The sequence below is a fragment of the Gasterosteus aculeatus genome, chromosome 2, assembly GCF_964276395.1.
Source record: "Gasterosteus aculeatus chromosome 2, fGasAcu3.hap1.1, whole genome shotgun sequence".
In the NCBI taxonomy this organism is placed as follows: domain Eukaryota; kingdom Metazoa; phylum Chordata; class Actinopteri; order Perciformes; family Gasterosteidae; genus Gasterosteus; species Gasterosteus aculeatus.
The window spans coordinates 19,262,814-19,289,618 of NC_135689.1; the positions used below are offsets into that span (position 1 = coordinate 19,262,814).

At 43.5% G+C, this 26,805-nt stretch overlaps 2 protein-coding genes and 1 long non-coding RNA gene across 5 annotated transcripts in view; 2 read left to right on the forward strand and 1 right to left on the reverse strand.

Annotated features, from left to right (window-relative positions):
• plxnb1a (plexin b1a) overlaps positions 1-7,996 on the forward strand; it is a 48,793-nt gene extending 40,797 nt beyond the window's left edge. For all 3 annotated transcript variants that reach the window (XM_040192804.2, XM_040192805.2, XM_040192806.2), the window contains 13 exons: positions 46-224; positions 312-378; positions 712-858; positions 1,026-1,200; positions 1,355-1,458; positions 1,545-1,629; positions 2,317-2,489; positions 2,706-2,866; positions 3,711-3,858; positions 3,942-4,006; positions 5,098-5,173; positions 5,363-5,437; positions 5,766-7,996. In XM_040192804.2, the coding sequence (XP_040048738.2) occupies positions 46-224; positions 312-378; positions 712-858; positions 1,026-1,200; positions 1,355-1,458; positions 1,545-1,629; positions 2,317-2,489; positions 2,706-2,866; positions 3,711-3,858; positions 3,942-4,006; positions 5,098-5,173; positions 5,363-5,437; positions 5,766-5,870 (1,560 nt within the window). In that variant the 3' untranslated portion in view covers positions 5,871-7,996. The remainder of the gene's footprint in view (positions 1-45; positions 225-311; positions 379-711; positions 859-1,025; positions 1,201-1,354; positions 1,459-1,544; positions 1,630-2,316; positions 2,490-2,705; positions 2,867-3,710; positions 3,859-3,941; positions 4,007-5,097; positions 5,174-5,362; positions 5,438-5,765) is intronic.
• Positions 7,997-9,711: 1,715 nt separating this feature from the next.
• Positions 9,712-19,265, forward strand: LOC120829852 (SRSF protein kinase 3). The gene is made up of 12 exons (XM_040194374.2): positions 9,712-9,893; positions 11,445-11,536; positions 12,505-12,613; positions 12,841-12,928; positions 13,076-13,163; positions 13,867-13,973; positions 14,068-14,230; positions 14,454-14,530; positions 17,597-17,704; positions 18,307-18,376; positions 18,477-18,569; positions 18,693-19,265. Exons 1-12 carry the CDS (start codon positions 9,844-9,846, stop codon positions 18,875-18,877), a joined length of 1,230 nt encoding a protein of 409 aa, XP_040050308.2. The 5' UTR covers positions 9,712-9,843; the 3' UTR covers positions 18,878-19,265.
• Positions 19,266-19,593: 328 nt separating this feature from the next.
• On the reverse strand, positions 19,594-22,841 carry LOC144389492 (uncharacterized). Its single transcript, XR_013453594.1, has 3 exons — positions 21,365-22,841; positions 20,882-20,981; positions 19,594-20,775 (listed from the first exon to the last, which is right to left on the reverse strand). It is a non-coding gene; the product is annotated as an uncharacterized LOC144389492 (long non-coding RNA).
• Between the last annotated feature and the right edge of the window lie 3,964 nt (positions 22,842-26,805).

The window sequence follows — 26,805 nt, forward strand, 5'->3', positions numbered from 1 at the left end:
AAGTCAAAATTTATCCCCACATCTTCTTATCCCTGTTGTCTCCAGTTCATCCACACTTTGGAGGTCCAGCGGACGTTCTCCCCGAGGGATCGGGCCTACGTGGCCTCCCTGCTGACCGTGGCCCTGCACGGCAAACTGGAGTACTTCACGGACATCCTGAAGACGCTGCTCAACGATCTCGTGGAACAGTACGTGGCCAAGAACCCCAAGCTGATGCTCAGGAGGTGAGGAGAGGCCGGGTGGTCACATCATCGAGGTCTTCTTCAGAACATTCCTCTATCAATCTTCTGCTTCCTTTTTTCTTTTTCCAGAACGGAATCAGTGGTTGAGAAGCTTTTGACGAACTGGATGTCCATCTGTCTCTTTACCTTTCTGAGGGTACGTCTGCTAGTGTTTGTTACTCTGGGACAAAGATTAGTGAATTTATTTTATCCTTGGACCCCTTCTTGAGCACAAACATTAGTGCTGCAAAGTTCTCCACAACAATCCATAATGTTCATACTTCTTCTATACAGAAATGGCACATATTTACAGTTAGAAACTCCTAACACTTATTAAGACACGTGCATCACATACGTGCATGTTTGAGTGGGCTGGTGGCCAATCCGCCCAGAAGCAAAGGACTCGGTTAGGACAGTCACCAAACAAATCCTAATTGAAATTCTGCCGTGGCGGGACAGTGTTGACCTTCCCTCTCTCGCGCTCGGCCAGGAGTCTGCAGGTGAGTCGTTCTACATGCTGTTCAGAGCGATAAAGCATCAGGTGGACAAAGGACCTGTGGACGCTGTGACGGGAAAAGCCAAGTACACGCTGAACGACAACAGGCTGCTGCGAGAGGACGTGGAGTACCGCACACTGGTCAGAACACGCGTTTAAATATATAAATGATATCTGACTACCTTTTCCATTCGAATTGAATCGTTAAATTAAGTTTTACTCAAACAGCTACGAACAACTGCACACAACCTTTCTGCATGGCAGTATTTCCAAAATTTCCACCACTAACCTGTTGCTCATCCGCTCAGACCCTAAACGTAGCGACGGCCGCCGCGGCCACCAGCGGAGGCACCACCACGCAGACGGTGCCGGCCAAAGTCCTGGACTGTGACACCATCACCCAAGTGAAGGAGAAACTCCTGGAGCAAACCTGGAAGGGAACTTCCTTTTCCCTGAGGCCACACGTCGACTCGTTACACCTCGGTAGGTGCACTTCCTTTCACAACACCACTTCATTTCTTTTATCCAGCAATATTGAGTAACATATGTGATTAGGATGTAATTTAACAATTCTTTGTTACAAAAAAAAAAGCAGAAGCCCAAATTGAAGTGAATATTCATTTTCCTTCCCGTGCAGAGTGGCGTGCAGGTGTCGCGGGTCACCTGATCTTATCAGACGAGGATCTCACGTCAGTAGTGCAAGGCTCTTGGAAGCGCCTCAATACACTGCAACACTACAAGGTGGGAGCAAGTCACAGCATCGCTAAAACATGCACGCGCACAATGAGCGGGAAGTGTGAACATTGTTGTGTCTCTCTGGGACGCAGGTCCCCGACGGAGCGACGGTGGCCCTCGTCCCGAGGAATACCAAAAACCACCTCCACGACAGCCACGATTACATGCCGGGAGAAAGTGAGTGTCCCCGAAAAACACCTTCAGCTGGAGCAACACGCTCATGTCCAAGTGTGTGTCGTGTGTGCGCGAGCGGCTGTGTCCATGTCACCGCCGCACCGCCAGGAAAGCCAACGCAGTGGTGTGACAGCTGAACGCGGCGTGGACAACCAGGGGAGGGCGCTGTTTGACCACGGGGCTTCTGTTCCATTGGGTAGGATGAGGTGGGACCTAGATTTAGTAGTTTAAAAACAACTGTCCATGTACACAAATACAATCCAGTGAATCATACATGGACACACTGTTTGTGTGTGTGTGTGTGTGTGTGTGTGTGTGTGTGTGTGTGTGTGTGTCCATCGTATGGGTGACTGAGGGGTGTGAAATGAGGTTAAGTAGTATTCACAGTTTCACATTTCAATCTAAACATAAACAGACAAATACTGAACATCCACACAGATATTCTGTGTACACATCTATACAATGGATATTTAAAGTAGGACGGAGAGGAGATAACAAATTTTAACTGTGTGTAAGCGTGTGTCTGAGTGCCTGGTGGTTGGGAGGTGGGGGTTGGGGACGAGGGGGACAGTGTGTCAGCAGGGCAGGCATCAGACCCCCCGAACCTCAGTTCAGAGCTGTAACAAGGCCTCGCTCAGTGCGTCTCAACCCGCCAGCCGTACTGAACCGACCTCTGACCCCTCCCACCAGAGACCCCCATGCTGGACGACGGGGAGGAGGGAGGCGTGAGGCTCTGGCATCTGGTGAAGGCCGGCGAGGAGTCGGAGCTGCCCAATCACAGGAGGGGCAGCGTGAGGGAGCGCGGCGGCGAGAGGGCCAAGGCCATCCCCGAGATCTACCTCACGCGGCTGCTCTCCATGAAGGTAAACCAGGACCCCCGAGCACCAGCCCGTCAAGGCGTGTAGATGTTGGCCACAAAAAAGCTAATCTTTGTCTTTGGCAGCAAAGCAAGACGGTCGGGCTCACGACTCCGGTCGCTTCTCTGTAGTTCCACGTAGTCGAAGTGAGACGTTTCCTGGCCGGCACAGATTAGTACGGGTTACAGATGTGTGATGTGGTCCTCTGCTCCTCCGACTCAGGGCACGCTGCAGAAGTTCGTGGACGATTTGTTCACGGCCATCCTCAGCACCAGTCGCCCCGTGCCTCTGGCGGTCAAATACTTTTTCGACCTGCTGGACGAGCAGGCACTGCAGCACAACATCACAGACCCAGAGACCATCCACATCTGGAAAACCAACAGGTAACCAACACACAAGAGGCGTGGATGTTGATTCCTGCAAATATTGTCACAGCTCATTTTATCAAAGGGTCAAGGGTCAAGATACGATAAACCTTTATTGACCTTGAGCGGAGAAATTCTGTTGCTGCGATTGCCGAAGGCAACCTTTGGTTTTGCCGCGTGAATCCAATATCAAGTGTCCAAAAACGTGATGGACACATTAGGCTCGAAGTCTCTCATGATTTATTGCCTTAGTGAACATTGTAAACAATCTCAACGTACAGTCTCAATCTAAAGTCTTCTTCAATACAACATGATGTTAATTTAGTACATTATGGTCCATTTATAGTCAAATAGACCATGAAGCAGGTGTAGGGCTTTCTGTGATTAACTGCCGCTACCAGAGCTGTGTACACCATTTCTACGTCACTTGGATATATGGTCATTTCAGTTAGCAGACAAACACAACGTACAATACTTGTATACAGACTGTGGTTGCAACACCACACGGGCAGCAATAAAGAGTCGGTAAAGTAAAGGAACCTTTAAGACCATAATGACACGGTGAGCCGTGCTGATAAAGCGACACGGGTGTTCTTAAAGAAAACTCAGTGGGGTGAATGGAGAATTCAAAGAGTCTCTATTTATTGAAACAAATGGGGGGGGGCACCAGTAACGACCATAGTTTTTTTACGAACTATAAAAACGTCCGTTTACAAATTCTCCCACAATTCCTAACGAGTGTCCTTTACCTGGTCGCATACGCTACATCATAAACACCTGCATCGTTGTTTAGGTTTGTTTCCGGTTGCATATCAATGCGCTTTCTTAATAAACATCACAACTTTCGTGTCTCGCCGCACAGCTTGCCGCTGCGCTTCTGGATCAACATCCTGAAGAACCCGCAGTTCATCTTCGACGTGCAGACCTCGGACCACGTGGACGCCGTGCTGTCCGTCATCGCCCAGACCTTCATGGACTCCTGCACCATCGCCGACCACAAGCTGGGACGGGTGAGCTCGTCGCTGCCAACTTCTACAAAACGTACACCGTTCAGATCCAGGACGCGTCTGATGCATTGGTCTTCCTCGCACAGGACTCGCCCATCAACAAGTTGCTGTATGCCAGAGACATCCCGCGCTACAAGCAGATGGTGGAGAGGTATGGATATGGCACGCAGTCCCCCCACTGACCCCAGGCACCAAAACCTTCTGGATGAGGGAGGCAGGGAGGGGGTAGGGGGGGCCGAGGACAATCTGTCAGTACCAGACAGAGGGGAGATCAAGCCCGCGAGGCTTCCATGCATGGACGGTCTGAGAGCAGACTGCTCCCCTTTGATTCCACTGGGGACGTATTCAGGCTTTGCATGGCAAGATGTTTATCTGATGAATACGGCTGTTTAGCAGCCTCCATTGTCTCTAAATATACATTTTAAAAAGGATACAATGTTCTCTTTCTCCTCATACCCCCTCCCCTCGCTCCCGAGTTATTCAGTTTAATTAACCATTTTGATTTCAGAACATGTTGAAATGCTTTAAAGTAAAGATTTTTCTCATATCATCTGTTAAAATATTCTTATTATTCCTTATACTTCTAAATGCTCTGTTTAAGTGCATGTGCTTTTCTTTTCACAGTAAGTGGGTGGGCAAGCACTAACGAATAACCAAATGCATGAGCACAAAAGTTAGTTTTTCATGACGTGTCCCTTTTGAAAAGAAGTCTGTCGTGTCAAGTTTTGCCAGAGCAGCTGTGCATCTCCATGTAAACTATTGACCTCTACACAGCACATGCATTTTAACGAACGGCCCCAACGGCTCATCGGTGCAGACAAACTCCTGTTCATACTCGTATTCAAAGCTGCTCTCATCATTATTGTATAAGAGCAACGGCCGAAACCGGTGTGTAACATGAAAGGGTTGTTTCAAAGAGACACGGAGAATAATCACCCTGAGCAGACTCCAACGTACAGCCGATGTTTGTTTGTTTGTGTTCACTGTCGCGGAAAAAGAAAAATGTAACTGCAGGTTTCAGAGGAGATTAAAAACATTGATTTAAATTATGCAGTTGAAATACTACCACGAAGGGACTCGAGACACTCGAAGCTTTGAACTGCCTTCAAAGTGCACGTTTTATACTGCAAAACAATGAACCAGCAGAAAGAGCTGTTTTGATTTTTATTTCATCAGTTATTCTATTTTGTTCTTTTCTGTACTCGTGTCTTCACTCCTCTCTTGAACCCCCCCACCCGGCAGGTACTACGCAGACATCCGCCAGACCATCTCCGCCAGTGACCAGGAGATGAACTCGGCTCTAGCAGAACTCTCTCGAGTACGTTAACCGCTCTCTGTTTTCTCCCATTTTGCAAGAATAAAGAGCTAAATGTTGAACACATGAATTGTTTCCATCTGGATGGGCGCCCGACAAGCCGGAAGTGGAGTTAGAAATAAAACATGAATGGCAACGTTTTAACAGCCTGACGTTTCCGCTCCTGTCTGTGTTTCTACTCTCACCAAACAGAACTATGCCGCCGAGGTCAACTCACTCGTGGCTTTACACGAGCTGTACAAGTACATCAACAAATACTATGATCAAGTGAGTATGCTGCAACACACACACATCTCTGTAAGCTCCGAAAATACAGCTCAACAGCAGGTAAATAATAATGTGTATACCATAAGCCCCGCCCACTGTAGCTCTAAGTACACGTTATGGTTTTTAATTACTCTATTGATTTTAAAAGACATTTCATTGGTTTTTCGATGTTGACTAAAACCTTCTAGAACTGCTGATTGTTTTCAACAGTTCAACATTTTTTCAGTCAGCTTCTATGTTCCACTAAAGAAAAAGCCTTTTGAGGCATTTTCACAATATTCCACAAGTATGTAATTCAAGGATCTTAATGGTTTCCATCTCCGGTCAGATCATCACGGCCTTGGAGGAGGACGCCACTGCCCAGAAGATGCAGCTTGGTTACAGGCTCCAACAGATCGCTGCCGCTGTAGAAAATAAGGTCACGGACCTATGACCCAAAAGACGGGATGGAATTCATCTTTTTACCTCAAGGTGATGGACAACGATAGGGACCAAGGTTCTGTCTCCCGGAGGAAAGCCCTCCCTCGTTTCCTTGAGGCGAAGTAGGACAGAGGATGTGTCCAGGAGGTACAGTGAGACCTACTTGAATTTCCACATGTCCCAACAATGGGACTTAAGTGACACAGCTGAGGGCCAGAAGAAAGAAGATCCTGAGAAATCAAGCCAAATTAAAACAAAATGGTTTTGTCCCTCATAAGGAGTCCCCCTGTTGTGTTCACTCTAAACGGAGACACAATATGAGAAGAGACTCTTTTGATTCCTCCTCTCGCTCAACGCGTCTCCCTGGACTTAATGGTTTTTCTGACCAACTACAGGTTTCTACGAATGAGTCCTCTGCTGTCGGCCTGATGAACACGCTGTGGACGAGAAGGAAACGTCAAGACTCAAATGTCTTCCACTATGAGTTGAAGTCTTAGAGAAAGGACCTGAGCAGCCGCTTATCGTATCGGAACGATGTCTTCGTTGGGCTTTTATCTTTCTAAAATCATTGTACCTAGTCTTACTCTGTGACCTTTCCTTAGCTGTTGTCCCGTGCGAACACGTTTTTGAGCTTCACATTGCCACTTGTGCTTTTACTCCAATTTTTAAATATTGCCTGTAGTTTGACCTGATCTATTTTTTGAGAGCGTTGATTTGAATTTGCTGAGGATGTGGTACACGAATACTGTCCCGATGAGCCGTTGCTATTGGGATTGTTCCTTTTCTTAGGCACACACAAGTAGTGCGTGCAACCAACGTTTGTCTCTTTATTACCAGACTATCTGGCAGAGGAACTTATGGCGACCTCATTGAACTGATCCGTCCTTGAGATTACAAAGGAAGATGAGCTACATGCAGACAGAACCCATCACAGCAGCACCAAAAGCATCATACTAGTTCAATGAGAACAGATGTTATAACTGACTTTTTGTATAATAAATGCACAAATACATGAATAATGCCCAAGGGAATTAAGGATTTTATAGGTTTTACCACTTCAGTATTGATTTTGCTTCCCCTTTTTCCATTTGTGTAATATATTTTACTTCAACACCATGTTTTTCTTATGTTGACTAAATGTCTTCTTTTTAAAACCTTTTTTAAACAGCGCTATTGATTAAATCTGAGGCGACTGTAAAATGTATGTTGCAGAATAACATTGCTACAAATAGGTGCACAATTTATTTGTATTCTTTTTTTAACTTAAGTCCTATTACAAGCAAGTTTCATTTGGCTGCTGAGATTTAGTCTACTTTTTATATTAGGGGCTTTTTAAAAGCTGGTAAAAATGGGAGAAACAACTGCCTCCATTGGATGATTGTTATGTGTTTTGCACACAAACATTTCATGCTAATGGAACAACGCCTCCTTGCGCTTTCTGCCGAGTGACGGGATAAAGCGCCCTCACCCGCCCCACCCCATATGTCAGACTACCTGTGGTTCAGTCACATTCGAAGAGTGTTTAGCCAAGCCGGACGTCTTCTTCCATCTTGTACAAATCCCTCCCTTAAATCAGACAAAATGTTTGATATACAAAGGTGCCGTTACTCTGTGATGCCGCACGTGAAAATCTTTTACTAGTTTTTCAAATTTAATTTATTTTGTATTTATTATCTGTTACAAATGTTGTTGTTTATTATTTTCATATTTATGAATACTGGTTATGCCCCCTCTGACTCACATCGTCATCTGTACTTTTTTCAACGAGAAAGGAATTCTATTTATTTTTACCTTTTTTTTAAAAAACATTTTTTGTTAGTTGACTCATGTCCGAATTCACAGCACCTGTCCAGAAATTGTAAAAATGTCCCTCCCTCCTTTTATATTTTGCATCCATTTTAGAAGCAAGTAAAATAGGCTCTTAACATGTGAGCTATTCTTTCTGTACATTCAAACACCATCCTTTCACGTTAGTGTTGCTTGTGTCTTGTGTATGCAACGATTTGTACCACTCTCCTGTAGATACATTCTGCTCCTAACTTCTGATCTTCTGAAGAAATCTGAAGATTTTTCTGACTAATTGATAGGATGAACCTAACACCAACTTGATGCGACGCAATAAAGTGCTCCCAATGTTGATGAATGTCTGACGTCATTGGGTTCTTAATACAGCGGCCTAATACGAGCGTTGATCGCGACCCTTCCAGTTCATCCAGTTAAGACAAAAAGGACACATTCACAGTGTTAAACTCCCTCCGTTCATTAGTTGCACAACATGGCTACAGAAGCAACCCGAGATGATGGCAGCAATAAAGTCCAGGCTTCAAAAGGGCCACCCCACAAACCAATGGGTAACGTCGTGAGGACTACGTCCACTTCTTAATACGGTCTTTGAGATTTACGCCTTTTTACTAGTTCATAGTGTTCCTTCACATCCTCATCACAGACATGAGACACAAGCTTTTTATTTCATTTCCGGTGTGTAATGGTGAGAAGATTACTTAATGAAGGATTCATTTAGTGTGATGTTCAGAATAAAACGTCTTAAGGCTCCCTGAAAGTAGCAAACAGTAACAGTCTGCTCAGGCCTTTGACCTTAAAGCTGGACCCGCTTTAGACAGTGACAGCAGAGCCCACGAGGATGGACCACGTAAAAACCAGACATGCCACTCAGGGACCACGGACTGTATTTAAGAAGTGGACAAAGTCATCATAACAGCACCCATCGGTTTGCAGGGGGCCGTTTTGAAGCCTTAAGTTCGTCGACCTGATCTCAATGGATCAGATCAGAATTGCTGAACAGTCGAACCTCTTCCTAAAGATCAAGAGGAGCAATTGTGGTCTGTGCTGCTGAACTTTATAGTGACAGGTGTATTTCTAATATTTATTCACATCGGATGGACGTAACACATAAAACGTTACTGAGGTAAACATTTAATTCAGGGATGTTGTATTACATCACACTGCATTGGCTTCATAAAGGTTTCGTAATGTAAGAGAAGGTTTGACGTAGCAACAATAATGAATCAGTCCAGCTGACAGCTTCTGGGTCCTTGGCGAAGAGGGTTGGAGTAGAAAACATTAACACAGAATAACCCTTGAGTTTGATTTAATAGTCTAATTTGTGAAATCACAGAGAGGTTAAAGATGGCCAACTACTTGATATCTAGATGGACGGTGGGGGGGATCCCCTTCTCAAGCCCGAAGTTCAGCAATGTTTGATCCCCTAGTGCCTAAAAGGTCAAACTCCCCTTAAGATAAGGGTGGGGGGATTCAGGGCGTGTGTGGGTGAGTGGGGAGCACGGTCGTCCTCCAATCAGAGGGTTGTCGGTTCAATCCCAGGCCCCGCTATCCCGCATGCCGATGTGTCCTTGGTCACGACACTTAACCCAACATTGCTCCTGTAGCTGCGACTACAGTGTATGAATGTTAGTTACTGATGGCAGATGTCACTGTGTATGGTTCTCCTGTCATTAGTGTATGAATGGGTGTGAATGGGTGAATGATGACATGTAGTGTTAAAGCGCTTTGAGTGGTCAGAAGACAAGAAAAGCGCTATACAAGTACAGTCCATTTACCATTACCATTTACCATTCAGCAACTGGCACTCCCTCGCCTTGTGTCACAGTCCTTATCGTTTAGCCCCTCTGATCTCTGTCATGGCTTTCCCACAGCAGCAGATAAGTGGAGGCTGAGCATTAGAGAGAGAGAGAGGCAAACCAGAGCAGGAGTGACTGGAGGACATCAATGGCACCGTGAAGTAGCTAAAGGCCTGGCAGCCAGTCGGATTAGGAGTCGGCAGGAAAGGACTGCCATGTTTAGACACTGCTGACTGGCTTTACCAGCTCCCACCCCTCCCCCAAATAGCCAGAGAACCATCTCAGCTGCTCAACTGTTTCCCAGGGGTGCAACACTGAAGGTGCTGTAGTTTCACTTGCAAGATTTGACCTCTGCAGATATCCATTGTGATTGCTCCGCATGCTGCCATGCAGAGCCATCGCAGCTCCACACACAATGCTGCCCAGCAGACTCGAGCGTAAGTATGGGACTTTTTTATTAATGGGATACTGTAGAAAACATTTTCTAATTTTACTCGGAACACTGGAAGCCAATGGAGGATTTAACTGTGGGTAGTGTGTGTTGTAAACCTGAAACACACAACATGACAAAATGCATCTGGGCTGGTAAATTAATTTTCTCCCAAAATACCACAGCGCAGTGGAGAAGTTAAGTTTAGCAACGCGCAAATAAAGCATGCCGACATGACTATAGACATTACGGGGAAGACTTTAAGCTGCACTACTAACTTAGTTTAACTTGTCTTATTGACTCACCTCGTCATTTTATTCTGACATAGATAAATGAGACAGACAATTCTGGCTCCTTTGTTCTGATTGGTTGTTCTTCTCTGCGCAAGGGAATTCTGCCATAAGGCATTAAAAAGGAGCTCTGGATGATTCAGAGGATCTTGGTGATCATATAATGTCTGGAGGAAGTGACAATAGAGCTAGGCCTACTTAATAATTAATTAATTGTAACAAATGTAAGAATAAAGGATTTTGGGCATACCACCCAGCTTGAAGAAATATGATAAGTATGAAATAAGTTATCTACAGTGGCATTGAATGTTGGTTTAGAGTTTTAAACAGGATATAATCACAAAACATCAACAGATGCAGTGAGCAAAATTCTAGGTGTTGTACACCTTAATACAAGGTTGCCATGCACACACACACCACACTCACAATGCATGTCCCTCCAGCCGTACAGAAACCTGACCTGCGCTCTGTATTCTCAGCCATGACGTAACCCCACCCGTTCGCTACAGCAGATACCCAAAGCAGCCGGGATGGAGAGTTATCGCCACCTCCAAAATGACTTACTGCTGAATTAGAAATAGTGCTTTCCACAACTTCCGATGCCGAGTGTCCCCTCTCAGACAGTTTCCATGTCAAGAAGAGTCCATGTGGAAACTCTAAATGTAGTCCAACTCTGGAAATGCTACCCCCAGAAACTGAACGATTGAAATTAAAAAGCGTTCTTGGCCGTGAATAACTATTTGATGTCTTTCAGTCAGGGATTTCACAGAACCACACTGAAACTGACTACATTCTCTGTGTTACTGGATCTCAGTGTTTGACACGTTTGACCATGACATACTACTGGACTAAAAGTCTGGGTGCGTCCCTCCGGCATAGCACTAAACTGGTTAGAATCCTGCTTGAAGGACCAAGGATACTTTGTGTCTGTAGCTAATTTATAATTAGAGGGGATTAAAATGACATGTGGTGTTCCCCAAGGTAACATTTTGGGGCTTCTCTTGTTCAACATCTACATGCTTCTAGCTCAGATTACAAAGCATGCTATCATAATTATGCAGACGTCACACAAAACCTTTTGGGAATGAACGATTGCACACCACAACATGACTTCAGAGATCTTGTAGTGATTAATTCAGACATCATTTTATTTTAAATTTCCTTTTCCCTGTTTTTTTGATGGTTTTAATGATTTTATGTGAAGCACTTTGAATTTACTGCTTGTTGAAATATACAATATACAATTACATTTGCCTTGCCTTGCACAGGGTGGCCAATAACTTTGAGCCCCTAGGACGCCACAGGCAGCTTGACTCAAAGGACAGCCAAGACTCTGAGGATCCTGGAGAATACTGTTATGGTAAATCAGAGACTCTTAACTCAATCCATCATCTGCTGATGTACTCATGCACCACTGCCAGTGTCCAGCCATCCCGTCAGAGCAGCCCAAATTTGGTTGAACACTATACTGCAAGATGATAAGCCTGTCCAGTTGTGGAAAATAAATACCTTTGAATTGGACTCGCTTGAACTCATTACAGACTATTAATATCAGCAATCAAGGAAAAAGGATGGTGTTTTGATTTTTTTTACCAATGAACAATTTATCTTTTTTTTTCAAATAGGTTTCACATCAGCCTTGTATGGGCTTTGCAGAAAGACTAGTGTTTTAATTAACTAAAAAATGTTTTGTGTTGAAACAATAACTGACAAAACAAGCATCAATAAACGGAAAAAAAGGAAATTCTTGGCCATTAGGCTGTTTCCATTGGTAATTATTGCCAAAGAAATTAACTTCTTTTCCGTAAGAAGTTATTTTCGTTGTGTTTTCCACTTCAGGGCCACCGTATGTAAGGGATCAGGACTGAGACTCAGGCGCAGAGTAAGAAAACAACAAAATACTTCTTTCCAGGTTTGGGATCTTTACTGGCAAAATCAACTTTACAAAACAAACCAAAAAGTAGTACAAGCACATGTGGACTTAAAGACCAAAAACAAACGCTAGGAACATTGGCTTGAGACATACAACTCGGGGTAGGAGAATAGATAACCTGTCATGGATACGTGGGTGATTGTCACTTAAATACAGGTGGGGTGATTGTAAACTGAACTCAGCTGTGGGGGGACAAAGGGCGGGAATCTAAACAAAGTCAAGAAGTTATTCTTTTCAGTCTCTTCAAGTCGTCACACCTCCTCTCTTAGCTTTCTAAAAGCCAGATGAAAACTATACTGTATGATTAAAAAAAAAATTAGCCATTTGAATAATACAACAGTAAAATATATGCTAACAGGTCCTGTCTTAGATTTCTCTTGTTGTTATATCCTCAGGTGGATACCATCCTGTTCAGATAGGCGACACCTTCAACAAACGATACCAGGTGCTTTCTAAGCTCGGGTGGGGCTATTACTCCACTGTGTGGCTGTGTCTGGACCTCAGGTGGGTTTAGATGGGTAAAGGACGTTACAATAATAAAAAGTACAAAATTAATCTCAGTGGGGGTTTTCACAGGCTGTATAACTGTCATTATTAGTACTTCCTTTGGATCGGCCAACATTTCTAAGATCAAAATGCATGTTTTTATACCACTTGAGCACAGCTTTCATGGATTCGGCAGATAGCAGCATTCTGTCCTCTTTGAGCTGATCCCATGTCTGTGTCTCTAGGCTCGGACGGCGCGTTGCTGTGAAGGTGCTGAAGAGCGGCGATGGCTTCACCCAGGCCGGACAGGACGAACTTGCTCTCCTACGCTGTGTGAGTGACACCTTTGTATTTTGCCTCTCTAGATGGTCCACTACTTCTTACTAATAAAATATGCTATCTGTTCCTGTTGTCTTTATTGTTTGCCTCCATCCTCCTTCTTCTTCTAACCCTCCCCCTCCACCTCTCCTGTTTAATCAGGCTAGCGTTCCTACGAGCAGGCATCCATCCAGTCAAAGAATCGTTCAGCTGCTGGATGAGTTCAAGCTGTCGGGGGTCAACGGGGTTCGTATCCTTTTTTTAGATCCTTCTCATTTCTTGGGCATCCACTCTAAATCCAACAGCAAGGGCTAATGGCTAGAGCTTGTGTCTCTAAAAGAGCCTCTGTAAAATGGTTTGTGTCAATGTCAACTACACAATGACATGCATTTCATCTTTCTTCAGCAGACTGAATCTTTCAAAGATTTAAAATAGACAGTACTAGTCAAACGTTTGGACATACTTTATTGAATTGAATGAGGACATGTGTCCTACCTTTTGACTGGTACTATAAGAAGTGGACGTAGTCCACGTGGCGTCATTGGTTTGTGGATCGCCGCTTCTGGCGAGTTTGTTTTTGCCGTTTTGCATTACGGCCATCACTATTTTGTTTCTTTTCCAATCAATGAATAGAGTTTACCATAGTTGGAATGCGGAGGAGTGACGTAGTGATGCCGTCGTGGCATGGGCAGTGACATGTAAATCCCAGTCGGCCAACCCTAAACCATCCCCTGCTTCATCGTCAGTTTGACTCTAAACAGACCATCATTTACTAAATGAACAGCATGCTGTATTGAAGACTTGAAACTAGAGATTGACACCCATGTTTAGTTGCCCCTTGCTGGTCAGTAAAGACAATGCAAATTTGAAAGCACTTTTGTATTGGACTCACTCGACAGCTGCCTGATTGCCTCATACAGTAAATGCTGCTGGCCTTAACACTTGCTGGTCAGACATGTGCCTGGTGCTGGAGCTGCTGGGGTCCGATCTAAGAAGCTGGCAGCTGTGTTTTGGGAGTCCTGGACTGATGCAGCCTTTAGTTAAACAAATACTCACTCAGGTAATTCTTACATCTTGGGTCATTTATCAGAAGATAGGGTAAATATGTATGAAACTGTACGAAAAGGGAAAGCCCTGTTTGTTTTGTGTCACAGGTTCTTCAGGGTGTGGACTACCTCCACACGCAGTGTAAAATTATTCACACAGACGTCAAGCCCGAGAACATTCTGCTGTGTCTGGAGGAACAGTCCTACAAAGTGCCAGCAGGAGACAGCAGTTCCTCTTCTGTAGTGACTAGGAAAGAGGCCAACTCAACAGGCACATATTCTCCTTTCTTTTTTTAAGGGTGCTGGAGATTTTGTAAGAGTCTCAAGGCTGGACTGTTTGTGTGGTGATGCGAGAAACTTGTGTGCCAATGTAATCCTTGTTATGTACTGGTACTCCATATGCATATTTTGTAAATTGTAGTAGTCAACAAAGAGGTGGTATATGAAATCCTAACGTGTTGTATTGGAAAACACCATTTCTCTGTTTCTTCCAGAGAAAAGGCATTTGGAGCCATGTAGTGTTAAGGAAATTAGAGTGAAGGTTGCTGATCTTGGCAGCTCCTGCTGGGTGGTGAGGAGTTGCACACATTACATTACATGTCATTTAGCGGACGCTTTTATCCAAAGAGACATTTCAACCATAAGGATACCAATGTCTTTTGGTTGGTTTGGTGAAGAACAAAAAACAAGTTAAAAGAGAACCAGAAAAAGTAAAACACACACACACGATGTTATCCAACAGCCTATGCTGGCCTGTTAAAGTTGGGAGGAGAAGGCGGAAGTAGTTTTTTAGCCTAAAGCCACGAACAGCGCGTTACAAAATGAACCATGTGTAGCGGTTGTACTCTTGTATTGTGTTTTTAGAATTATCACCAGGACACGTGTCAGCCGTATGGCCACTCTTATATCGGTATCAGGACAGAGACCACAAGGGATATAGATATATATATATATATATAATCACAATCCTCTAACCAGTCACATATCTATCTGGAACAATCCACTCTTCTGGGTGGCCAAAGTTTCACCTATCCAGATTATCCTCTGTTCCGTCCGTATTCCTCTCTGCGTGCCGTCCGTGTTTCTCCTCGTCCTCCGTGCGCATTTCTCTCTGCGTTCCGTCCGTGCTTCTCCTCGTCCTCCGTGCGCCCCGTAGTGGCAGTCGTTAGCTCTTTTAAACTCCACCAATCAGCCACACTCCGCCTTGCACCTGGTTCGCCAGTTGATTATCAAGTATTTCCAGGTGGAAGCAATTGAGTTATTTTGTCAGCTAAAGGAAGTTTACATAGCGTCCTTACAACTCACACAAAAAGCATGCAGGTAAAATAAGGTACGATAAAATAATACAACACACTACACACACTACAAGTCACTGCTTCAATCGGCCGTTTATTTCGTGACGTTAAGACACCTGCCGAACATACAGGAGGTTAGCGTCTTCATAGACTACCTTGTGGCATCATAACGGTTACACACCCTGCAGCAGACTAACTTTTAAGCTACGAACATGACATACCTGCCGAACATACAGGAGGTTAGCGTCTTCATAGACTACCTCGTGGCATCATAACGGTTACACACCCTGCAGCAGACTAACTTTTAAGCTACGAACATGACATACCTGCCGAACATACAGGAGGTTAGCGTCTTCATAGACTACCTCATGGCATCATAACTGTTAAACAAAAAAGAAAAGATATGAGGTAGTTGATATACCATTGTCAAGGAGACTTTTCGACAGCCAATTTACCGGTTAAACACCCTGCAGCAGCAACTTTTGAGCTACAGGGTGTCGCACCCACGTCCACAGGGACACACTAGAGGGCACCCACGTGACACCCTGTCATGACTCTTGTGATGGCAAGTGGAGTCAAACACCCGTTACACATGCGAGAGAACATTCTGCGTCAAGACGCTACAGCTTCTTCATCTTTTCGATGCAGCAAATTATGGACAATGGAGATTACGTTGCAATGATAACGTAATTACTAGTGGTGTAACGATGCTAATTTTTGCCGTAAAGCAACTAATCTATATCGGTGTTCACAAGTCAGACAAAGCAGATGTCATTGCAGGCTTAACCATCAAAATTTCAAACACATTGTCACGGGAAACTCCTGGTGAGGACTCGGACACAGAGTTAAAGTTCAGTAGACGTTTCTATTGTCCAACAAAAAATGCAGGGACGACCCTGGAAACATAAAACTTCTCCGAAGAGAGATGAACGGGAAAATGCTCCAGCAGAACTGAGCGAGCTGAATAGGTAACGAAAGAAAAAGCCAAACACTTGCTTACCGAGGAATAAACAAAAACAATCAATCAATAAAAAGGCTCTAAACTAAAGTGAGGAGCTATGAACGGCACGAGGGCAACTATGGAGACCACAAGGTGGCTCGGCAAGAGCAAAAACTGTGACCTGGGCTTGATTCCTTCTTGTATGGGGCGCCGTTTGTAAAATGTAGCACGTTCTAAAATCCTGTGCAGTTTTGCCACATTTAGCATTATCATATGAACAAAAAAGCACGACAATATTCACATGTCACTTTTTCAAACATTTAGAGAGAAATTTATGTACATTCACGCAATAACTTTTCAAAGGATAATGTTTGGCAGTAACAAAGTTGTTGAATAATATGAATGTTAAATGTAATATCTAAATGTTAACTGTTATATCTAAATGTTAAATCTAAATGTAAATGTTAAATTTAGAGTCTACATTTAGCTCTACATTTAACATTTAAGACTTGACGACTGAACAATAGTTACGGTAATTCACGCATAAAACAGGATGGCAAGTCCGGATGAACTAGCTCTTGTTATAGAGCAGGGGTTTCAAACTTATTTTAGGAAGGGTGCCACATATTGTCCATGTTGAAATCATGCGGTTACCATACCATAACACCTTAAATTAACACCCCTGCTCTGTAACAAGAGCTAATTCATCCGGAGTTGCCAGCTTGTTTTGCCGCGGCGTGAATTACCGTAATTATTGTAATGTTCAGTCGTCAAGTCTCAAATGTTAGAGCTAAATGTAGACTCTACATTTAACATTTACATTTAGACTTAACATTTAGATATAACAGTTAACATTTAGATATTACATTTAACATTCATATTATTCAACAACTTTGTTACTGCCAAACATTATCCTTTGAAAAGTTATTGCGTGAATGTACATGAATTTCTCTCTAAATGTTTGAAAAAGTGACATGTGAATATTGTCGTGCTTTTTTGTTCATATGATAATGCTAAATGTGACAAAACTGCACAGGATTTTAGAACGTGCAACATTTTACAAACGGCGCCCCATATTCCTGGGGCGGGTGTGCAAGGCGAAAGGACATGACACACTGGCACAGGACAAGGGGAGACGCAGACTATAAGTACACATGTGGGAACAGGTGGACATGATCAGGAATCAGGGAAGACAATCAGACTGGTGACACATGAGGCAAGGAACCTGAAACGAGAGGAGAGTTAATTTCCAAAGTAAAACAGGAAGTCACCAAACAACCATGGCGACAGGACAGAGACCCAACTTGACATACAGGTGTGACACACATACCAGCTTGTGGAAACAGACATTTTAGATTTAAGATTTTCTGTCTGCTGTATCCTTCTGTCTTTGTTGGAGCAGTACAAACATTTCTGTGAGGAGATTCAGACCCGTCAGTATCGCTCACTCGAGGTTTTACTGGGATCTGAGTACGGGCCTCCTGCTGACATCTGGAGTGTTGCTTGCATGGTGAGTGAAAATAATACAATTGTACGATCTCACTGTGTAAACGATTTAAAACCCATAATTCCTTAGAAGTATTCATTTAGTGAAGAATTTTGTTCAAATTTTTCTCAGGTTTTGAACTTTATTTTGGGGATTTCCAATATAAATTGCATTCAAGTTCTGTGAATTCCATCAAAGTTTGTCTCCATACAAGAGCTTTTAGGGACTGTCAAACTAGTGGATCTAGTGGCAATCTCTGTAATCAGCATGTGCATTAATGAAACAGGACAAGATGTGTAATGGGCATTCAGATTCATCATTTGGGAATCATTAAGTTCTGTTTGGGCCAATCCATGTAGTGTGTGATGTTTCACAACTTTAGAGTAAGTGGATACAAAAAGCCATTGTTCCAACGAAAGTCTCTATAGTACTGAAATTTGTCAATTTGGAATGCAAGCCCTGCCAGTTGTCCCGAAATAAAAGCCCATGGCACAGAAAACCCCCACAAATGGCAATGTCATTAAGTGATGGGCCTTCATAATAGTTTGCCAATTGGAGTGGTTGGGATGCAAGATGCTCAATGGCCACACATCTCACCCTTTTAATTGTCTCTTGCATTCTCTCAGGCCTTTGAATTGGTCACTGGAGACCCCTTGTTTGAACCCAAAGCCAGCAAGTCCATTTCCATGGGGGAAGGTACGTCTAGTTCTGTAGGTTGACGCTGTGGCAACTTTGTAAATGTTAATCCAGTGCATGCGGACTTGTAACGTGTGTTTGTTTTCTCTGTCCGCCTCAGACCATATAGCTCAGATCATAGAGCTGCTTGGTAAAATCCCACCAGCTATTTTATTGTCTGGTAAATACTCTACAGAGTACTTCAACCGCAGAGGTGAGTCCGAAAGATATTTTTGTGTGTTATTGCAGTCACACGTTTTATTGATATCATTCCAGTAAATCATTTTTACATTTCAATGTTGAGCATCTACTGTAACACTGCTTGTGTGTCACACAGGGGACCTGCATCGCTTTGGCCCGCTGAGGCTCTGGAGCCTTTTCGACGTTCTACTGGAGAAATACCACTTCCTGTTGGAGGAGGCAACCGGATTCTCAGACTTCCTTCTTCGCATGTTGGAGTACAATCCGGAGAGAAGGGCCACCGCGGCACAGTGCCTCCTCCACCCTTGGCTGACCTGCTGATAGCCTCGCAGCGGACGCCACATGCCATCTGACGTCCTGGCGGACCAGACGCTGTTTTAGGTCTGCATAGGCTTACTAGAGGAATCCAAAGTGCTAATGCCTTTCATTTGTGGATTCCTTTAGAATGTGGAGTAGGATGCTCTTCCCCATAGGAGCCCCATTATGCACTTTAAGCGGCTAATGTGTTGTACATATATATTTATTTCTCTGGTGACTATAAGTCTGAGTGACTGATAATTGAGTCCCATAAGTATCCCCAGAGTGATTCTCCATCGTTTCCCACTAGACTGACGGGCCTGACCATGCTTGACACTGAGAACTTGTCATTTTGAAGAACTATTATTCAGTGCAAGTAAATGTGAGAAATTAAAATAATTATTTCTAAAAAGTAAGCATTTCATAATCATTCGTATTGTATGTGGTTCAGAAATAAGTATGGTAATCTTTAGAAACCAGCAAGAGTACAATAGGTAGAAAGACAAAGAATTGAAAAAAAGGAAGATTATCCTAAAATTGTCTTTCTTTCAGTTCACAGTGTAACAGGAAATAGTTCAAATGTAAAGCAACTTTATCTACAGTGTCTACAGCTAGAGAATTGGACACATTTCAAACATGGTTCAAATCTCTAAACAGTATACCCCTCATACAACACTTGAGATTGAGATAAGGAAAAAATCATTTAAAAAACTCTTGAATCATGACCATATACGGATTAGAAAACATTTTTCTGAAACTGCTTTTATCGAAAATATATTGTCACTTTGTATTTCATACAGTACACATCCCAACTGTTCCTCTGAAAAAGATATTACCTAATCAGACAGACAGCTTCTACAGGGGGACATTTACATTACAGTGGGGACATTCTTATTCTGATTATTCTATTTAAAGGTGAAAGCAAATCAATATTCTACGAAACGAATCAAATGACTATGTGAAATTTGATAGTGTAGAACCTTTTTGACTCATCATTTCTTTTCCACCCATTCAAACCACACACAACCTAATGGTGCGACACGTGTAGTTTGGAATTGGACAAATAACCAGACATGATTAGCATTTATTTTGAGTGCTGTGTCTAATCGGGCAACAGTTAGCAAACAGGTTTGCCCCATAATCTTAATAAAGGGCATTTTATTCACTGTTTTCAACCAGCTGTTCTGTCCCCAGAGTGACAATAAAATGAAACGATGAAGGAAAATGCCTTGGCCTTGTGGACTTGGACTGAAAAAACTAAACAAAGAATAAGAGTAAATATACTTGACTTGATGCATATGCTTACTATAAGCATATAATATACTTGATGAAGTATACATTGACTATTTTGCTACTTTTTGTTTTGTCTTTTTTAGTCCCATGATAAAATGCATCATCACAAGCTTCCTCAGTTGTGATTCTTTTTTTTTTTTACTAATGCACTAATGCTGATTATAACAGGCATTCATACATATTAGTTCAAATTAAGGAACAATAGACATTTTAATACAATAACAGTTCTTCTCCTTCCACTGCCAACAATGTGGTCCACTGTTTTCTTATGTTATGCAGTATTATATTGTATTGTTGTGGTTGAATTACTACCAAAGACACCATTGTGAGGACACAACTGGAAATAACGTTACAATTCCACACCAGTTTATTTTACCCTCCCCTTCCATTCCCTTTGGTTCCACTAGAAACTTGAGCATCAAAGTTCGATTTGACTTGTCCTCATTAAAACATAATACAAACAAATGTCCTCATGGTAATTCTGTCCAAAACCAACACTATGTGCATGTCAACCTATCCAGCTGTAGGCTCGACACTCAGCCAGTGGGTCCTCTTTATACACCACAGTGTAACCGCACTCGGTCCGGATCCGATGACACTTCCTGGGCCAGGAGGTGGGCTTCATCGGCCTGGAGGGACAGAGAAGACGCCGCGTCACCGGGACAGAACTCCCATGGGCAAAGCTTTATTGAATAAAAATGAATCAATACGACCAGAAATGAGTTATCTACTCACGTGAGGCAGTAAGATCCAAAGTTGTGACAGAAACACTTATCACAGCCTCTTCTGAAAGACTCTCCTGCTTTGTAGTGCCTTCCTTTATTAGAACAGAGGCCTGTATGAGGGAATGAGCATCACAATAACAGGTCAATGTCCCGTCTGGATGCATTTTTATTTTCCTATTTCTAATAACACGCCAAAAGAGTACACCGAATTACATAGAATAGAGAACAAGAGGTGAGGCATATTCAAATCTAGCCACCTATCATCCCTGCTGGCTGTTTGAGCTACTCATGTGGGGTTTGTCGGTCACATTAGGAGGGCGCTCAAAAGGAACATACTGCTGTGAGGAGCCGTCAAGGGTTGAATGCAAGGTCAGGGCACAGAGGACATTTGGTTTTCAAGTCACTGCAAGAGTTGATTCATGCTCCGAGGGCGGACAAGCAGTAACGCCTGCACAACTACAGGATAATCAAATAGAGAAGAAAAAGTCCTCACCTTTTATGCGGTACACGGAGGCTTCTGAGTATCCATCGTTCAACAGAAGAATGAGGGGCAAGCCAAATGCTAACATAAGCAGCGGAGAGCATCTGCAAATATTACTGATTAAAAGTAACATTGTTCATGGACGTATATTCTTTCTTAAATCTTGCAATTGTTTTTTGTCATCTGTTAAAAACGTGTTCCGACGGTCTAGTAAAAGTCCAATTGTCCAATTCTCAGTAGACAGAGGCTGATATTTATAGTCTCACATCACAAGAGAAAGTGGGAATGAGAGAGAGAGAGAGAGAGAGGGAGGAAGAAAGATCATCTCCACATGTTTAGTTTGCTGGTTTCCAAAGTATTTGGAGATGTACCCAAGCGTCCCTAAATATTACCTTTGGCCATACGTAAAGGCTGCGTGGGTGAAGGCATGGCCTGTTCGGTCCATTAGTGGCCTCAGTAACCAGTTAGACCTTTCTGTAAATCTGTTGTCACATTACCCTCATTTCATCGGCTACCTGAACTTTTCTTTTCTTATCTGTTTTCTATAATTTCCCTCCCTCTTCACCGTCCATTACACACAGATGCCGACTTTTAAAGCCAATCCAATATGTTGTAAATGCTAGCGTTGTAGAAAACAGCTACTCTTCCTGCTGACGTTGTCCCCTTTCACAAAAAGGAATTGGTTCAAGCCAAGTTATTCCAAAACATGAAAAATACATGAAAAAACATTGCAGACTTTGAAATCCATATTCCTCTTACTCTGAGCAACTTAGCCTTTGGAGACTTGGGTGTTGTGTAAGCAGAGCCTATATTACTGCTTGTGCGACTGACCACAGGGCAGTTTGTGGTCAGTCTCTTCCTTCCTGACAGCCCGCCGGGAACCAGATGACGCATTGTGCTCTGAATAAAGAGAAAGCAAATAGTACTTGAGGGCGTCAGGCCACTCACGCGGCAAGAAAGTCCTTTTTATTTAATACTTTACGAACCAGTAAGGGTTTGACACTTTGCACTTTCTTCCTGCGTCTATATCATTTCAGGGTGGTCTGTTTTGTTTATTTATGGGATTCTAAAACTTGCCTGTAGGTGTGACCACTAAGCTCAGTATTGGCAGACAATGGACTTGACACGATTTATATTGGAAGCAAATATTTGGTACTGCTCTGTGTTGGAGGATGCAACAGTCGTCTTGGTTGACTTTCATGCAGGAGGCTGGAGTTCCTGGCAATACTGACTTCAAAGCAAAAAGAAACCCTAACCCTATTTGAAGCATAAACTCTGCCCAGAGTGAATTAAGATCCAGACCTCTCAGTCCCCGCATACGAATGGAGATAGAAAATAGATGGCTGCAACACTTTAAAAAAAGCACCAATACAATGTATTTTAATGCAAAGAAATATCTTAATAAAAGCAGTGTTTTAATTAGTAAATCGGCCCTTTGGAAACTATCTATGTGGAACTGAGTAAGATCATTATTTGAGTGGAATTAATAACTTTTTCAAGGGAACATTTCTTGTCATTGTTACATTAATAACCACAGAGCTACACTGTAAAAAAAAGATCCTAATTATACGGAACATTTTTACAGTAGTTTTTCAAATTTTTATATCATATACAAAACTCTCTAAAATATGGTCCAACTGTAAATTTAGGTATTATGCTAATAATAACAAATTAGATTTTCTTAGATTTTTTTACGGAAGAAATACTGTAGTAAATATTTTACTGTTTTCTTAACTTACATTCAAATCATGTATAATAATGAAAATGACCTCATTATATAAAAGGTTTATGACCATACTAACCATTTTCTGAAAAAATCTTGTAATTTTAAGGTAAATCATGTTTCATACTAATGTGTATTTTGACATTGATTCTGGATCTCAATTTAGCTAACTTTTTTCATTACATCAAACATAATGCATTCTTATATGAAAGTAGAATCAAGAATGCTAAATCTTTTAGAGGAGCAACATGAGACAACTGCGGGTCATGGATCTGTGTAGTGTCCCCGAGCCAGACACCTACACTGTAAAAGAAAAAAAACAAAAACCGTAAAATTAAGGTAAAATAACTTAATTCAAACACCTTTAATGAAGGGAATTATGTGTGTATGTATATGTATATGTAGGAAATAGCTGATCACTGGCAAATTGGAAGGTTGTTCTTCATCTGCACACCGTCACTTCTGGTAAAGATTCATTGACCTTTTGCGATATTACATTACATTACATGTCATTTAGCTGACGCTTTTATCCAAAGCGACTTACATTACATTTTTAACCCATGGCACTTCATGAAAGTTCATGAAAACAGACGGAAAAACACAATAAGAGCGGAGGCAGATGTTACAGTACCCCTTCCTCTAGGGCCGAACCCCGGACGGCCCAGCACGTCAGGATGCATCTTATAAAAGTCCCGAATGAGACTCGGGTCCAAAGTATTGCTGGCCGACACCCATGCCCTCTCTTCTGGGCCATTCCCCTCCCAGTCTACCAGGAATTGACGGCCCCAGCCTCTCTTCCTGACCGCCAACAGCTTGCGCACTGTAGAAACAGGGCCTCCGCCAATAAGACGAGGGGGAGGGGGGGGAGGTGTGACCGGAACCAGTGCGCTCTCCTGGACTGGCTTGACTCTGCTCACATAAAACGTGGGGTGTACTCTCATGGCCCTGGGCAGCTTCAACCGAACAGTCACAGGATTGATCACCTTGGAAACGGTCCCACGAACCGAGAGGCCAACTTCCGGCTCTCGGTGCGCAGAGGGAGATCCTTCGTGGCCAGGTACACTCTCTGGCCCACCTGGTAGTGAGGGGCTGCAGACCTCCGCCGATCAGCCTGTCTCTTGTAGCGTCCCTGTTGCTCAGAATGACCCGTCGAGCCCTCGCCCAAGTCCGTCGACAGCGTCTTACCAAGGCCATGGCCGAGGGCACCCCTACCTCTCTCTCGAGGGCAGAGAATAGCGGCGGTTGGTAGCCGTAGGTGCACTGAAAGGGCGACAAGCCAGTGGACGAGCAGGGCAGGGTGTTGTGGGCATATTCCACCCACAGAAGCATCTTGGACCAGGATGCCGGACTCTGAGAAACCAGGCAGCGAAGACCCTTCTCCATCTCTTGGTTAAGACGCTCCGTCTGTCCATTGGATTCTGGGTGGTAGCCCGAAGATAAACTGACCGTGGCCCAAATCAATGTGCAGAAGGCTCTCCAGAACCGGGATATAAATTGGGGACTACGGTCAGAAACTACATCAGCAGGAAAGTCATGGATCCTGAACACATGGGTGAGCAGAATCTCCGCAGTTTCTTTTACGGTAGGCAACTTGGGCAGGGGGATAAAATGTACCATCCTTGAGAACCTGTCCACAGCTGTAAGTACCGCTGCCATCAGAAGGGGGCAGGCCAGTAACAAAGTCCAGGGAAATGTCCGACCAAGGCCGCTTGGGAATAGGCAGAGGCTGCAGGAGACCATCAGGAGCTTGACGTGAGGTCTTGTTTTGGGCACAAGTTGGACACGCAGCCACATACTCCCCCACTGCTTTCTCCATAGACGGCCACCAAAAGCGTTGCCGTATTACAAAAACAGTTGTCTTGACCCCCGGATGACAAGAGAGGAGAGATGTGTGAGCCCAATGGATGACCTGAGCCCTGAGATCAGCAGGGACAAACAGGCGGTTGGGGGGGCAACGGGCGGGACAAGTAACCCATCTTGGGCCCTCTTAACCCGTTCCTCCTTCCCAAGTTATAGCCCAAATAATACAGGACGCAGGCAAAATGTTTACGGGTACCTCAGAAGAGGGGTCAGGATCAAACAGACGGGACAGGGCATCAGGCTTCGCATTCTTGGACCCAGGACGGTACGACAAAGTGAAGTGAAGTTAAATCTGTTGAAAAACAGGGCCCACCTGGCCTGCCGCGCGTTCAGTCTTTTAGCCGAGCGTAGGTATTCCAAATTCTTATGGTCTGTCCAGACGATAGGCGGCATTGGCTGTTCCACCCCTTCCAGCCAATGCCGCCACTGCCAGCAACTCCCTGTTGCCAACATCATAGTTTATCTCAGGTCCAGACAGCTTACGGGACAGGAATGCACAAGGATGGAGTCTCTCGTGGGGAACGTTGAGATAGGACAGCTCCAACACCCACATCAGACGCGTCCACCTCCACCACACTCTGGCGTTGTAGATCAGGCAGCACCAACACGGGGGCGGTGGTGAAGCTCTGTTTCAGGCGGGAAAATCACCGATCGGCTGTCGGGGACCACTGGAACGGCGTCTTGATTGATGTGAGGTTGTCAAGAGGCAATTAGCAAAGCCCAGAAACCTCTGGACTTGCTTGCGAGTCGTGGGTGTCGGCCATTCGTCAACCGCTCGCAATTTCTCTGGGTCCATCTGGACCACTCCTTCAGACACCACGAAGCCGAGAAAGGAGACCGTGGACACATGAAAGTCATTTTTTTGCGTTTTTTTCTTTTACAGTGTATGGTTAAGGAATGATTGTGGTCCAGGCTAAAAGAAACAAACTTTAACTGTCGAAAAGAAGTGTAAAGCAAACATATAGCAAAGCTATTTCACAATCCAATATGTTGTTGTAGTTCACTATGTTTATTCTTAAAAACAAAACGTTACGTTACTATGATTTGCAACTTTCTTATAAAATTATGTTTCAAATTTAGAAGTATCATGAGAGTCCAGGAAAGAATATTTTTAAATAATTAGGTAAAAAGAAACATTAAAACAAGAACGAAACTTAAAATAGAATAAATGTGGCAGTGCAGTTTATGAAATAAACCGTAAATACCATCTACTTCATCCCTTTAATCTTAATTTGAAGCCACTGAGAGTCTCAGCAAACTGCAGCTTTCTGGTTTTTTTTTCCAGATACTTAGAGCCAAAAAAACAACTGCTGCTTCTCTCTGCGTCTCATTTTGTCGGCTGCATCCTCATGAGGACCCAGCCTTTGTGGTTTATGTGGTCCGGGTCCGTCAAAGACTGTGAATGGAGTGATCTCTGAAACAAGACGGTCTGGCTTAAAGGGGCACTTCCTGTTTGCGTAATCAACTTTTCCTCCAAAGCTCCCATTGCCTAGCAACCTGCTGAGAAAAGCCTTAAAGCCATTAAAACTTATGAAATGCAGATTGGACTACTCAGGAGACAATAAAAGCATAAAAGGATGAGGGGAATACCGAGGCTGCCTTTCCCATTGCTTGCTTGACATGCTTTTCACTTTTAATCAAACTGTCTGCTATCATGAAATATGTTCCATGCAGAACAAACTCAATTGGGACACTCATATTGCTTCCTTTCCTGACTTGCTCATATATCTGTTGTGCAGAGTATTGTGGGTCAGAACAGGAAGAAAAGCATATTGCATATTGCACAATGCAACCTCCTGAACATCCTGGTATTTTTTTGGCAAACATTTGGCATTTGATCTGCAACTCACATGCCCAAACTTAGGTATGT